At 39.3% G+C, this 16,337-nt stretch overlaps 1 protein-coding gene across 6 annotated transcripts in view; it reads right to left on the bottom strand.

The window, feature by feature from the left end:
- Positions 1-16,337, bottom strand: part of LOC117292227 (protein split ends-like) — a 40,532-nt gene that overhangs the window by 20,371 nt on the left and 3,824 nt on the right. For 4 of the 6 annotated variants that reach the window (XM_033774195.1, XM_033774197.1, XM_033774196.1 and 1 more), the window contains exons 3-5: positions 9,685-9,712; positions 1,561-1,601; positions 301-481 (exon numbers count right to left, since the gene is read on the bottom strand). In XM_033774195.1, the coding sequence (XP_033630086.1) occupies positions 301-481; positions 1,561-1,601; positions 9,685-9,712 (250 nt within the window). Of the gene's footprint in view, positions 1-300; positions 482-1,560; positions 1,602-4,654; positions 4,706-9,684; positions 9,713-16,337 lie in introns of those variants that run through there. The other 2 variants (XM_033774194.1, XM_033774199.1) reach the window with 2 other exon arrangements.

Below are 16,337 nucleotides of genomic sequence, written 5' to 3'. Positions count from 1 at the left end.
TGACTGCATTCTATAATCCATCAATAAACAAAAAGCCTCAAATGAACATGATATTTCAGTATTGTAGTTTAGTCAGGAATGATAACAATCTTGCCAGCTTGGCCAGCCTGTTATTTTGTCTTCATATTTTTTTTTAAATATTATATTATTTTTTCAATAAAAGATGAATTTTGATTTCAATTGGTTGTTTGGACCCCCCCCCAAAAAAAAAAATAGTTTTAGTGAAAGAAAAAAAAGAGAGAAAACATTGATTATTATAATCCACTAATACGCTAGTCTGAAATTTAACCACACACTTACTTTGTTGGTTTGTAGGTAAGCACAGCTGCCTGTATGTCAATGTTTAACAGTGTGACAGAGCAACTCTTTAGTTCTTCCTTGAACTTTTCCAAGATATCCCGGTATACGTTGTTTCCTTCCTGAAGATCACTTCTTACTTTTGCAACCTTTCCCTTCACGTTTAGTTTCTCCTTTTGAAGCTCTGCTAGATCAGAAAAATAATTTTTCTGTTTATAACTTTGTTGATTTTGAATTCAAATTCAGCTCTTTGGAGTATGCAACCTGAGCTTCCAAATTTGTAATGGACAAAGCTAAATCAATCACTAGAACCATCTCTGCACTCAAAGGTACCAAATAACCCATGGGTGAAAAGAAGCAATTATAGATTAGTGTCTTGCTCAAGGACAAGTATCATGACCAGGATTGAACCCACACCCTGATGAATCAACCACCAATCCACAAAACAGCTTGGTCATAACAAAGTCCGTGATTTTTAAACACACAAATCACTAAAGCTGTTTATAAATTTGCTTCCCTATGGAGAATTCTATTACTCTCTGTCCCTTCTTCTTGTACTCAACATCCTCCCATACACTCTGTACCCAAAATTCCTTGTGGAACAGCCCTATTTAGAATTCCACTGTTGAGAAAAATTTTCCCCCACAGTCCTTGCTCTCAACAAGGTGCCCAATAGTGTACCTTATAAAATCATGCCTGAAATTACACTGAGGCTACAGAGGCTATGGCCTATGTTGCCCTGGTCTTGGCCTTGGTGGCCATTCAAAAATTGTACATAGACTTCAACATTTTCCAATGAAGTTGCCCTTTGCAAAATGCAAATGGCTTCAACTCTGAGAGATGATATTCCAGTTCTGTAATATACCACCACACATACATGATTATTTTGTTAGACAATTCTCACTGACAGTATTTTCAAGCCCTGACTATTTCCCATCAAGAGGAAATACTGCACACACTTTTATAGACCATCTGCCGGAAACGGCTCGTACCAAAAGCCCATAGAGGTCGGAACATCTGCAAGATCTGACCTTCTTCCTATCAACCAAAAAAGGTCAGAGCAAAGGTCATGACCTAAATTGATATGTTCTTTTAAACAAAACCAACTTTCTGTTTCATATTATTTTTACAGACACTTCCACAAGAACACTCAACAATAATAGCCATGTCTTGGGATATGGTTCGTTTATACAGAAACAAATGGTATCTAAACTACAAATTAACACTAATCCAATACAGAACCAAATAGTTGATTAAATTTACCTTTTTTAACAATTTGCTTACGGGTACCAGTCCTTCGCCTCCTGTGAAGAAATATAAAGGAAGTAAATGTTTAAGTCTGATGGTTAAGACAACTATTAGTTACACATCTATAAATGACATTTATGAAGAGTCATGGCTGAGTGCTTATAAAAGTACTGACTCAAGCTTGTTTAAAGTTTTCCTTAGGCTTACGAGCTACAGTGATTAGGTTCATTTATACGGCATCCTTAAGCATGTTTCCCATACATAACAAACATTTGTGGAACACCACTACATCAAGAATACAGCGCATTAGGTTGGGTACAGATAATGTTTGATACACTTCTTGAATGTTTGTAGAGATTCAGATTCCCTGATTGAGGTGGTGAGTATATTCCTGGTGTGTGGCGCAAAATGCGAGAATGTTCAGAAGAGCCCTGATAACCAACGCTGCCAACTGTCTGGCCCAACGAACAGTTGCTATTTCACAATGGTGTCTCACATGCGCCTGAACAAACGACCCTTATTATTGTCTAGGCTTGTGTACCTTCGCTATTTAACTGGCTGGCGATGGCTCTCAGTACCAGCATGCAACCAGTGATTTTCCCGCATTGTTGAAATGGGCTTTAGTCTCATCAATATGAAAATATAATAACTCTACATTTGCTGCCACTCTTGTGTATTGGTGTGACCATACCAACCACTCGGCCATCAAGTCTGCAATTAGTGGCTCTTAATAAGAAGTAAGAGGGCCTTGTGTTTTTTAATTTGCAGATGATAAGGACAAAGAAAGACACCTGAGCCAAGAAATCATTTATCAAGGTAATAACAGAGAAAAAATGGGACCCTAGCAGAGACTTTTTAATTGCATACCCCCTAGTAGAGCAACAAAATTACACTGGGCTGCAGGCCACAGGCCAGTGATTTAAGTGGCGGCCAGTAAACTCATGACTGTAGGACCAGTCCGGTGGTCTAGTGTCTTTTAAATTCAACAACAGTTGAATTGAGAGCGAGATATGGTCTTTCCAAACAACAAACATGCACAAATCATGCATAAGCCAAGGGCAACGCACAAAATACATGCAACATGGAAAATTGTATGTACACATGTACATGTACATGGCTGATGGGCGTGAGATTGCGTCATAATTAAAATCAGTTTATGTTTAGTTTTAAGGGATGTTATTGGTCCAATGACCAGCCGTCGCTTTCACCAAACTCTTCCTAACTTAGGATTAATCTTAAGACTTAGGACGAATTAGTTCCGTTAAAACCTTAGACGTTAGGACGCAATGAACTCATCCTAACCTAACTTGAGATGAAACCGGCTGCTGGGCACTTACTTATGCATTGAAACGTTTATTGTGAAATGCGCTTTACACCAAAAAAGAGTTTGTTTTTATTATTGTTATGTACAACAGATTTATGAGACTCTCCTCAAAACATTACTCTTGTGATTTTGCACCCTTTTTTTTTCTTTCCAAAACATGATGACTAAAATGAAACTTCTACAGGTAAATTATATAATATACATCTTCATTTATGTCCAGCAAAAAGGAATTCATGTCATGGCCTTTAACAAGATCTACACAAGGTTTCAAAGCCATTTAACGACACAAAAACCTATTCAATGAATAATTGTAGAGAACACTGCTGCAGCTGTGAGACCTTAGTTTCTCTGCAAGAGGTGATCAGTAGACTCGGCAAACAGCTATGACGTCAAAAGTGTTTGTTTGAACGTGATGTAGATGCTTAGTTTTCATGCCTGCATTTACACTCAGTGCATGCAGTGCTCGATGACGAAGCCCCAGGCAGTGACTCATCTAATCACGGAGCTCAATGATCTCATCAACCAACTGCAGCTTGTGACTGGCAGGTCATTTCCTGAACATGAGACAAACTCATCTATATGCAGATGCTCTGTATGACCCATAGCATGCACTGAGGGATTCAGAGCATCAAGGCAGTATCTGAATTAGACTAAACATCTGGGTACAGAAGCTCTGCCAGAGATCTGCTTTTGAGCCCACCCACATAATCACCTTTGACCTTGCATAATTTCACATGGCCTTCACGGTTCTGGAAATTTGTAGTTAAATTTGACCTTCATGTGTATACATACAAAGCCAACAACTGTGTTTATGCTGTAGATATGGACAGCGGACCAGTGTAAACTACTGTGTAGCCCACATACATAATAAAATTGACCTCAAATCATTTCACACGGCCTTCATGGTTCTAAAGATTCACAGTTAAATTAGATGTACATGCATAACATCAAAGTCTAAATCAAAATTGGCACCTCTCTGTCCGAGCACAAGGATCCACTTGGCCCATATGCGACTGACTGGTCACACAGTACACAAAAAATGTTCCTGCCCATGTAGCGTCTGTTGCTGCATTACAATAATTTACAGGGTATGGCCTGAAATGCCCTGAAAAACACTTGGTGTATTTCCTTGATAACAATTTGTGCATTTTCTTGACAACACTTTCTGTCATTTCCTTGATAACACTTAGTGTATTTCCTTGAAGCGTTTTTCCTTGATAACACTTTGTGTATTTCCTTGATAACACTTTGTGTATTACCTTGAGAACACTTAGTATTTCCATGTAGTGTTTTTTCTTGTAATCAGTTTGTGTATTTGCTTGAAAACACTTTGCGTATTTTCTTGAGAACACTTTGCGTATTTCCTTGAAAATATTTTGTGTATTTCCTTGAAAACACTTTGTGCATTTGCTTTGATAAAACTTTGTGTATTTCCTTGATAACACTTGCTGTAATTTCTTGATAACACTTCATGTATTTCCTTCTAAACATTTTGCATATTTCGTGTATAACACTTCCTACATTTCCTTGATAACACTTTGTGCTATCAACCAGGCATGCTACCAACAATGACAAATGCTGTGCTGCAGTAACATGGACGACAAAATACCTTGTATGTAAACAAACTACAACCATCACAAAGACAATGGAGTAAAGAAGGCTATAAATATCCATCTGTGACAAAGTTAGATAAAGTGATATGACAAAGAAAACATAAGTCAGGGACACCATTGTAAAAATCAGGGAGGAAAACGAAAAAAAAGAGGGAAAAAGAAGAAAACAAACCTTAGTTCAGATAAAGGTTTGATCACCGTCGATAAATCTTTCATTGTCAAGTCAGTGAGCGATTTCCCTTGTACAGCAGAGCACACTACTACACGGACTTTGTGATGCTCTACTCAACATGAACATTCAGTCTGCCGAAAACAAGTTCAGGCTAAAATTGTTTGCTGTTCGAAATTGCTCGCCAGCATCATTCCCGTAAGAATAACCAAGGTTCCTGTTAAAACTTTGTTATAAAGTACTGCCTGACCTTCGTAGTAGACTACACAATAACAACAGGTGACCTAGTTCAGTTTGAGCTAGAACAACTCAAGCATGAAGCATGTTTTCTTAACATAACAGCTCAGATGTTCAGTGTTCAATTTTACAAATTCTATAACAACGTCGCCAGTTTCATTCCAAAGGAAAAAAAATTATGCAAAATTTCTTGCTAACTAAAATTGCTGATTGATAACAAAATCAAAGCTACCAGACAACACAGCAAGTAAAATTGTTTGTTTCCTCTTGGGGGTGGGGAGGGCAGCATGGACTTTCTCTTTAGTATTACCTATTAAAATGATTAAAAAACCTCTAAATGTCAATCGATACATCAGCAAACAAAAAAATCAGTCAGAAGTAAGGATAGTGCCGGTGGCACTATTAAAAACAGATCAACTGTTGAAGCACTAATGACCTCACTGCTCTTCTGCACTTAATACCTTCCTATATGTACTACAGGCAACCTCATCCTACAAAATCACTCACAAAAAGCACTCGAGCCTGATACCATTTGTTTGTCCACTGTTCAACATCCAATAGGAAAGAAACATGTCAGACAAACAGTGAACATAGTTACGATTTTTTTGATTTAACATTGTGGTGAAAAGCTACCTCTGGGGTTCTCTCAAACTACATGTATAATTACTTGAAAGGGGTAGTTCTATCTATGGTTTAAGTCAACATCTCTCCAGTTGTCCTTACCAAGAAGTTTGTTATGGTCATATGTACATGTTAAAGGTATACCCTTCCTCTAAAACAGCTGCTTTGAGAAGCCTGGTTTTCATTTTGAATATCTGACTAGAATAGATTACATCCAGGTGGCCTGTATATTAATTATTGCCACATTTGTGACATGTACCAGCAGCCATTTGGTTTTTCCCACACTGCAGCATGTATGAATAAACACATATGGTCTGATTTTTGTATGCATATCCCTACTACATTAGTAAACTGTACTTTATCCAAAACCTGTTTGTCAAAATGTGTCTGGACTACATTGTTGACAGTTCATACTGTCCTTACTCTATGTTCATACATACAAGATAGACCTAGTAGTTACAAGAAGGTCTGCTTGAGTATTAAACAGCCACTGCAACATCATAACTCAAGTTGCAGACCAACGCCCAAGTAAATACTTCAATCCTTGGCACTCTGCCATGAAAGTGTCACTCAACAGAGTTACCTATAAGGAATGTGGGTGGAGCTTAGAATCACCTCATGCTGTGGCAGCTAATCAAAAGCCTCAGGTCACTGATAACATGCAGTCGCTGCATGCACAGACTTTTCCTGTCAACAGGAAATGTAAAACCTGTTTTTGCTGCATAGGGCATCAGGGCCCGGTTGCTGTGTGGCATATCCCTGAAGCTGGTTGCAAATAATGTTGAGACTGTCCCTGAATATGTCCTTGAGTGAGATTAATCCTAGTGGCTATCTGTCAGCTCTGTGCTGGCAGGTTCAATGATGCTGGAAATGTGGTGAAGGCATTGTGAAAGACATTCTGAGGAACACTTTCACTCTGAAGTCTCATATGGGAAAATGCTTTGGCATTCAAGGATGTTGCGGATGTTCATAAATTTACATGTATAAGAGAAGCCAACATTAGCATCTTGCAATCAGGGAGGTTTTGTCCACGAATCAGGGAGATATTTAAATTACATCCTACATAATAGAGAGCTAATCATGTGGATTTCCCAATTTGGTTTATTTTCAGGGAACTTTACGGCAAAATCAGGGAGAGTTTGCAATTCTGACATCTTCATTTGAAAGTAGCCGTTGTAAGAAGTATCTTCTTCTCTTTCCTGGGAAACTCGCACAAACAACCATGATTTTTTTATTTTGTTTATTAGTAATGGTGATCAGATTGGCAGCTGGTTTGTTCTTGACATATGAGTACCGTGAACTCTGCTCTTCTACCTAGAGAAAACTGTCACAAAGTAGGCCTACATCGAACAAAGTACAATTAAGTCATTACAAAGTCCAAAGAAGAATTTTTCATCAAGTTCAACGGCTGACTGTAATTGACTTTTCAGGGCTACGTAATACCAGTTTGACTAATTTTTTATAGGGCAAAAAATAACCTGTAAACCAGACTAAAGTACACAAAAATCATGCGTTCATGAGCAAGAATAGGTTTCTGTTTCCTAAATTGTGGCATAAGGAGATAAACTGGATAGTAATCTAGTTTCCTTTTTTTGAAATCCATCAGAGGTGCTATATTTTTGTTTTCTCTCCTTTATGTAATAATGTTTTCTTTATCGTTTTTTTTGTTGTACTTTGCATTTATACCTGTGAAATTAATAATAGAATGAATGAATGAGGTGTATATAGTGGAAGATAGCATTGGGAGATAGGACGCAATAATTTTTGTTTACTTTTTAAGTCAGATTTAGACGCATCTTGTCCACAGGAAAAAACAGTAGTGCTGATCTGCACCAGCTTATAATCCAATGGGGAGAAGCGAGGAAGGCAGTTTCAGTTTGAATGTGGTAGGAAAAATCCAGAGAAATAATTAAAGGAAACCCCACACGGTCAGGTGGGAGTGAAAACCCAACTATCATATTACCTACAGTGGGATTCCAGCCAGGTCCTTGAGGTGGAGGGCTAGGAAATGCGAGGAAAGATGCCAACCCAACCACCCAAACCAACCATGAGTAGAACCGAATCACACTATGACAACACCTTGAATCCTTTGCACTAGACCACTCGACGATGATGTTTCATTTTTGGCATCACTCCAAACCACTCCTACATGGTCATGCCTGGAATCAGGCTTTAGACAACAACCCCAACGCAAACAAAGGGAGAATTAAGCACAATTCTTTACTGCTACATGTAAATTGTGTAAGGGAAACACTTTGCACATTGAGTGCATGCTGCAAGCTGAAAAGTATGGGCGACTGTTTTACTGGTCAGGCGATTATGACACATAATTATACGTATTTAAGTCCAAGCTCCAGTCATGCATCCAAGGAAAAAGTGCCATGTTAACATGTTATCTGGGCCCACTTTCACGAACCGCTGAATGTTGGGCTTACATTCACCGTACTCCACTTACTGTGCAAGCGCTGAATTTCTGCTCTAGTTGTGTAAGCGAAGTAGGTCTAGTAAAGTAGAGTACGCACGCACACAAGCCAAAATATACCCTGCTAAACTCACGAAATTCAATGCTTACCTAAGCGCTGATTCTTTGCTTATGCTAAGCAGAGCAATGAAATTGGGCCCTGGCAGTGTTAACTGGTAAAGCAAGATAGATGTGCCTCAATGTTTGGTGGTGCTGACACCATGCACTATCAGTAGTTATTGATGTCTATCTACGTGTACATGTAGCTGTTTTTTTTTAATAAAAAATAAACATCAAAATTATAATACGTAGTGAGTAATACATTATTAAGTTATATGTACTGTTGTTGTGTACAGTTAGTATTATCTGTGATTAAATTTGTAAAGAACAAATTACGTGACTATCAAGAATGATAATTTTCTCAGGGTAGATACCTCCTAGAGACACTTAAAGGTAGTTGACCTTGGTTAAAAGGGCACCACCTCTTTAAGGGTCAAAGCATACAAAGCATTTACTGAACCATTTCAAAAGATATCTTCAGATGCATACAAAATTTGCCTTCATCCTCTCAGGCCTGCAATTCAAATTTGTACCAACTACATGTATATTCATGCAAACCAAGAAGAATTGCTGCAAAGCTCTGCAGGTGGTTTAAACAAAGAAAAGAGACACAGACTACAAGGAAGGCTCACTGCAGTGCATGGATCAGAGCTTCTAGTTTCTCACAAAAAGTTTTCATCCTAGTTCATGAACGCACCCATTTCAAGGTTCTACTCCACATCTATCATTCAATACATGGTACATCTCACAGCATTACATTCATGTCCAGCAAAGTGCTTCTACAAGACAGGCTTGCTCTACAAACACCATGCTCCTCATCATCCCTCATTCTAAACACAATTGGGGAAACCGTTCTTTTACACATGATGGACAATCTCTTTGGGATGCTCTCCCACTGAATCTTAGACTAGTTTACACTCTCTCCAGCTTCAGGACCAACTTGAAAACTCATTTGTTCAGTTCAAGCTTCAAGTACGGCATAAAGTAGATTTATTTTGTCATGCCAGGAGTGTCTTCCGGACAGATATGGTGCACAACAAATGACAATTATTATCTTTACCATTATTATCCATTTGTGAACTTGTGTAGTACATACACCACATAAGAAACATTTGGTGTCAGAAGTGGGATTTCTTATTTAAGGCAGCTTGATATGTTTTATGCAAAGGTGGCAATTCAATGTGGTAATTTCTGGTTTTGCTAGGAATGGCTGAGTTTTTCTTGTGTGTTTATGTGCCTGCTATGATCGAAAACAGGATCAGAGCTGAATCAAGCGCTGTGTAAAAGCTCCACAAGATCTTGATCTGTGGTCGTGATAAAACTGCCGGGTCTCAATGCACCTTTCGGGATTGATGTGACAAGACAATTGGCTAAAAATTAATATTCTTCAATGTTGTTGCTGCAGCCACTGGTTGTAGCCACAGCAGAATTTGGTCCATTAGGATGCAGTCAAACACCAAGAGTTTTGAATAAAGTACTGCAATATTGCTGCTTGTAAATCAAAAATATTTTTTAAAAAAACAAAAACAAAAATGAAGTTGGGACTTATCTTACAAGGTAAATACAAGAAAGAGAGGACCAATATTTATTTTTATAACCTGCTTAACATTTTAGGTACTTTTTTTTTGTTAATAAAAATAAAATACATATTTACCTCGGACGTGTGATGTAATACCTGGGGGCTGCAATAAAAGAGAGAAAAAAAGAAAGAAAAAAATTAAATCTTGTATCATTTCAACAGAGAAAACAAATTCAGTTAGAAGATAAATTGAAAAGGGGGCTACAATTTAACAAAGTTTCGTCCTTGCTTCCAACCTCATGAAGTCAAACCAGCCCCTTCCCTCTACGCCTTTCGTCTCCTTATTGATTGTACCATGGAGGAATACGTGTACCCTGCCTTTTCTTAGTGCCTTCTACCTACCCCTCTTTCACTAAATTCATGTGGTTTCACTTGACTGCTTCTGTTACGTAATAATGTTCATGTGTTGTCTTGTTATTTAGCCTTGGAGACTCTGCTAGGGTTAAAAGACTCAAAACATCTGGCCATTTGCTACTTTGTGTGTGTAAAAACACACCGTTTTTTTAACACCTTCTTGTAGTTGTGGGGACTTGCCAATGGTGTTTTTGTACTCTCTTTTCTAAAGAATTCGCTGAACTTGCAACCCGGTTGAGCAAAGAAAAATCTTGTATGGACCATTGTGCAATTGTATTATCGTTCCCACAATGGTATCTGTTTCGATCTTGCAAAACTTAACATAAATGCAACACCAAAATGCTTCCATTCTTAATTTGATGTGAATGCAGTTTCTGGCGTCACAAAGTCTCTTTAAATGTTAGGCAGGAGTTGAACAATTTCAACTTTAACAAATATTTTGTTATGAAGTTGCGTTGCCAAATAGCACTTTGCATTTAGTTTTGCACAAAGTATAAAAGGTGCTTCACAGTTCAGAGCCTTTGCTCTAGTGGTAACAAAGCATTTTCAAAACTCTAAAACGTTCTAAAAGGATCTGTGGTGTTATGTCTTCAAGAGAGCTTACACAGACCGTTCCATTAGACAATTACAAGGTTCCGTTTGAATATTCAGAATGCTTTAAATTCAGAATGCTTTATTCCTTTATGTAAAATCGTTCCAGTAGTTCAGCAAAAAGTCACGCTCCAGCAGAAAACTAGCCATTGGATTCAAGGTGATGCCCGCTGGAGTATTTCTAAGTAAAAACCTTTAACACATTCCCTAAAGGACCAAGCTAGTTTGTCTTAGTAAAAGGCAATTCTATGAAGGAACTACTTCTAGTGATTATTTTAAACGGCACCAAGGCAATGGAGACAACAATGGCCAGGGGCATTGAGACAAATGTCTACCCAGACAACCAGGTCGCATCGACTGATTCACACAACACAATAACAGTGGTCCACTGGCCAAATGCCAGTTAAAACACCTGAGGCCCAGTCAAAATTCACTTCAAGTGGTTCGGCTGGCTGGTTCGGTATTGAAAAGCATCCCCGTTTCTTGAATTACAGATTAGTGATGGACTAATGAAATGACAAGCTTATAGAGGTCCAGAATGTCATCTTCGAGAGGGCAAAGCCATTTACATTTTGAAAGGGCCCTTTCGTTGGAAAATCTTAAAGTCTATGGGAAACAAGGCCAAGGGTCACCAAGGCTAGGACCAGGGCAAAGGTGGCCATGGCCCCAAGCCTTTGTGTAATTCCAGGCATGCAAGCTCACTGGTCCTCCTGGGGAGTTACTAAAAAGTTAAAGGTAAATCCAGTGTACACTTATCCAAAGATCATCAGGTTCAAATGCAAGTTTGCAGCACACAGTCAAGAGGCAAAAGCTTCAACTTCATACTACGGAACACTTTGAAACCTTCAGCCCTAATAGCAATGTAAGTGGACAGTTACCCTGCTGAAGCCCCTATGGTGACTTTAGTGGACCAACATAGCATTAAAATGGCAGTCTAGCCTTAAACACAATGGTCATTTATAAAAAAGCTGTAGCTTTGTCTGTGTTCATCCTGCATATCCAAGCTTACCGCTTGAGTGGTCAAACAATGTAGGTGGGCACCAATGGTTCTGATGGAATGGAGCAGCCAATGAGCAGTTACTGACATGTGGGTTAACATTAAACCTTTTTATGGTAGTAACTCAATTAAGAGCAGCTTAGACAACTATCACAAAGGATAGCACTCCTAGTCAACCAGCAATCTTCATTGTCATACACTCTTTTGTCCATGAAGAATTTTAGGATGTCTGACTGTAAAATTGCTTCTCTTCATCTTTTTCAAACGATTTTTAAATTTGGACTGTCTTGGTGCTGCACCTCACTACCAAACAAGGAAACATAAAACAATTGAAGTCAATGCTTGATGAAAATTTACTGAAATTCTTAACCTCTGATGGGTTATTGGAAATAGTTTAAGTTGGAGGTGACGTGGCTTAATCAGCTAAGAATAAAAACATGACATCATCAATTTGGTTATGCCGTGCGGGTACAGCCAGCAGGCAGTGCGTTGTGGCTATATATATATATATATATATTTTTTTTCCATTGTTCGGCATATTAGTAGCTAGGTGAAGTTGCTTGATTCCAATAGCAACATCTCCAGGTCACCTGAGAGTTGGTGTTGGTAGTTGCGTATAAATGCTCCTCCTCTACGACAGTTTTTATGTATAGGTATGGTCTTCTTGTCTAGGAGTATTGCGAGAGGAGTGTCTTGCCTAGTTGCGTGTTTGGTTAGTTGTATTGGTAACTTGTGACGTGTTGACAATAATACTGATACTGTATGGAATTATGAAAAAAATAATGTATGCAGGATGTAGCCGTGTCCCAGATGGGAATACAAACTAATGAGGTTTGAGATTACACTATGTAACAAATCTCTCTTTTGAGATATATGCATGTGTAAAAAATCCCTCAAAATGCTTCTCCAACGAGTTGTACAAACAATCACAGACCTGTGGGAGCCTCCACCAGTCATGAGGAGTAACACTTTTAGCCAAACTTCTACAACCCCTTCCTCATTACTTTTCTTTTTTACCTCTTGGGGAAACAGAGTAGGCTACAAATGGTAATGTGGAATGAAATATTAATCAAGCTACCAAGATGTTTACATTTAGTTATACCAGGTTTATCTGAACTAACCACTCAAAGGTGCTGGTCACCAGCAAATCACACTCCAGTGATTCAAATAAAATGTTCAAAAAAAATTTCTTTAGATGACGCTTCAACAAAGACAGATCAGTTGTGTTCATTAACTCATCTGGCAAGGAATTCCAGAGAAAAGGCCTAATATACGGAGCTTGCAAGGCGAGTTATGGGAACAAGTCATATCTGTGATGAAGAAGACATGAGGCCTTGTCGCAGTTGCAAAGTTGTAGGTAGGATTGAGCTAATCCATGACGTATTTTAACACCTTCTTGAAGTGGTGGGAAGGCAGGCAGATGCATTTTTGACTTGCTGAGGTGGTCCACATTGCTGAGGCGTTCATTGAGACATGTATGCATATTGGGTTTTGGTCTGCTCGTTGCATAATGGATGTATGTTAAGATAGGTTTGCTGTGACACCTTACATGTATTAATTAAATCTCTCAGTGAGGGTGTGTTTTTAGAAGAACCAGTGATTAACTCCCTGTTTTAATCAACTATGCTTTGTCCATCATTAGGATATTGCAGTGAATCCAACTGGAAGTTCAGCTGAAGAAGGATGATACAGGTGTCTAGAATAGGGATTAGCTTCATGAAGCATACAGTTCTGAACACAGGTCGGCAATATTTAGGTCCGGAAACATGGTGGAAGTTGGATAGTGTTAATGGTCATGCGTACATGGAGCTGCACTAGGGTCTGGTGGGAAGTTGGTACCTGGTACCTGCGGAAGGGTGTAAATCTGGAAGCAGGGTGGCAAACCCAGGGCGGCAAACCCAGGGTGTCACCCAGGGTGGCAAACCCAGGGCGGCAATCCCATGGTGATCAAGGAGCTTGCAGAGTTGTAGAGATATGGGTTGATTTCTTTAGAAAAACTTGAATTGTAAAGGAGATCACAGTCAAATAAACATGATCTGTGCACGTGAGCAAGCTAACTGCTTAAAGGAGCGTAAATTATAGCTGCCTGGTGCCCTTGAAATTCTCCCAAAAAATGTCCTCATATAGTACTCTTTTCTATAAAGAGAAAATGCTGTGTTGCCCTAGTCCTATAAAAAAAAAAGTAAGTATACAGGCCTGACCTCCCTCTTTGGAGAAAAACAGAAAAGTCAGCATGATGCTAGTCTTATTTTCCAAGTGCTGCGACACTATCCCAAGTATAAGATTATCGGAGTGAAATTATTAGCCAGCGACTGACAGCTAAATAGCGTCACCCACAAAAGAACAATTCAAATCCTACCATCTAAGAACTCTTGATAGTCATATCAGAGACACCTGATAGGTAACTTACTCTTTCAGGCACTAGGGTCTAGGAAGCATTATTTACTCTTGATTTTACTTGAGCCTAAAGAGCAACATCAACCAGCTTTAGAACTAGACTCTTAAGAGCAGCATCAACCAAAAACCTGTATAATTCCTCCCATCTATGAAGGAAATTTTGAAGACCAGATCTGGACAAAGAGTAACATGCTTATGAACTGTCCTTCTAGGAAGTGTTGATGACAAGATCAGGACCATCTGGTAAGCAGCCGACTCTCTGACAGGGCTTAGGGTCTAGGAAGCATGATTCACTCTTGATGGTTTTCCTGAAGGTCACCCCAATGCCACCTGGTCAGTTAGATAAACAAAACAGTCTAAAGCGCACTACAAACCAAAGAACTGTATAATTCCTCCCATCTATGTTTGAAATTTTGATGACCCGATCAGGACAACCTGAAAAGGAGCTGACTCTGACAGGCCCTTGGGTCAAGGAAGCATAATTATCTCCAATGATGGTACACCACCAGGTCAGAAAAAAAGCGATTTGATCAGCTAGATTAGAACTAGAGTCTAAAACGCACACCTGCTAAGAACAGTACTGATTCCTTCATCTAGGAAGTCCTGATTACCAGATCACTATCACCTGATTAGCAGCCGACTCTGACAGGTCCTATGGTCTAGGAAGCATGATTCACTCTGTTGGTTTTCCTGAAGGTCATCTCAATGCCATCTGGTCAGCTAAATGAGAACAAGAGTCTAAAGAGCAACACCGGCCCAAGAAGGGTATGAATCCTCCAATCAACCAGATCAGAATCACCCGATTAGCAGCCGACTCTGACAGGGCTTAGGGTCTAGAAAGCACGATTCACTCTTGATGGTTTTCCTGAAGGTCATCTCAAGGCCATTTATCTGGTCAGCTAAATTAGAACTAGAGTCTAAAGAGCAACACCGGCCATAGAAGGGTATGAATCCTCCCTTCAGGAAGTACGACCAGATCAGGACCACCTGATAAGCAACCAACTCTGGCGGCATTAGGGGTCTAGAAAAGGGGTCTAGAAAGCATGACTCACTCTTGATGGTTTTCCTGAAGGTCACCCCAATGCCATCTGGTCAGCTAGATAAACAAAAGAGTCTAAAGTGCAACACCAGCCCAAGCAGGGTATGAATATAGGAAGTCTTGACGACACGCTCAGAACCACCTGATGAGCAGCCAACTCTTACAGGTCCTAGGGTCTACAAAGCTTGATTGGTTTTCCTGAAGGTCAAATCAATGCCATCTGGTCAGCGAGATAAGAACTAGAGTCTAAAGAGTAACACCAACCCAAGAAGGGTATGAATCCTCCCTCTAGGAAGTCTTGACGACACACTCAGAATCACCTGATGAGCAGCCAACTCTGACAGGTCCTAGTGTTAAGGAAGCATGACTCACTCTTGATAGTTTTCCAGAAAGCCACCCCAATGTGATCTGATGAGCAGCTAGATGAAACCTTAAGTCTATATTTATTTATTTATTTATTTATTTATTTATTTATTTATTTATTTATTTCCAGGCAAACAGCACATACAAATAATAAGCAATAAAAATAAGACTACACAGAGAACAACAAGCCTGCGAATAACCCAAAAAGCAAAAATAATCCTTATCTAAAGGCGATCCAGATAATAACAATAACAAAGGCACAAAAGGGCACAAGGACAAAAAGTATAGCGTAACACCTGCCTTAGAAAGGTACGACTCCTCCCTTCCAGGAGGTCATGATGACTAGATCAGGACCACATGATTAGCAGCTGACTGACTCTGACGGTTATAAGGGTCTCAGAAGCCTTATTTACTCTTGATTGTATTGTACTCATGAAGGTCATATCAAAATGATCTGATCAGCAAGATAAGAACCAGAAGCAGAGTCTTAAGCACAACACTGGCTTTGAACAGTATGGTTCCTCCCATCTAGGAAGTTCTGGTATTACCAGATCACAATCATCTGATTAGCAGCCAACAACTCTGACAGGTCCTGGGTCTTAAAGCATAATTCACTCTCAGCATGGCCAAAGAAATCTACATGTTAAAGGCAGTGGACACTATTGGTAATTGTCAAAGACTAGCCTTCACAAATGGTGTATCTCAACATATGCATAAAATAACAAACCTGTGAAAATTTGAGCTCAATCGGTCACCGAACTTGCGAGATAATAATGAAAGAATAAAACACCCGTGTCACACGAAGTTGTGTGCATTTAGATGGTTGATTTCGAGACCTCAAGTTATAAATCTGAGGTCTTGAAATCAAATTCGTGGAAAATTACTTCTTTCTCGAAAACTATGGCACGTCAGAGGGAACCGTTTCTCACAATGTTTTATACCATCAACCTCTCCCCATTACTCGTCAGTAAGAAAGGTTTTATGCTA

This window comes from Asterias rubens, chromosome 7 (assembly GCF_902459465.1).
Source record: "Asterias rubens chromosome 7, eAstRub1.3, whole genome shotgun sequence".
NCBI classification, from domain to species: Eukaryota; Metazoa; Echinodermata; class Asteroidea; order Forcipulatida; family Asteriidae; genus Asterias; species Asterias rubens.
The sequence above is the reverse complement of the archived record's forward strand: the minus strand, read 5'-3'. Positions and strand labels throughout refer to the sequence as shown.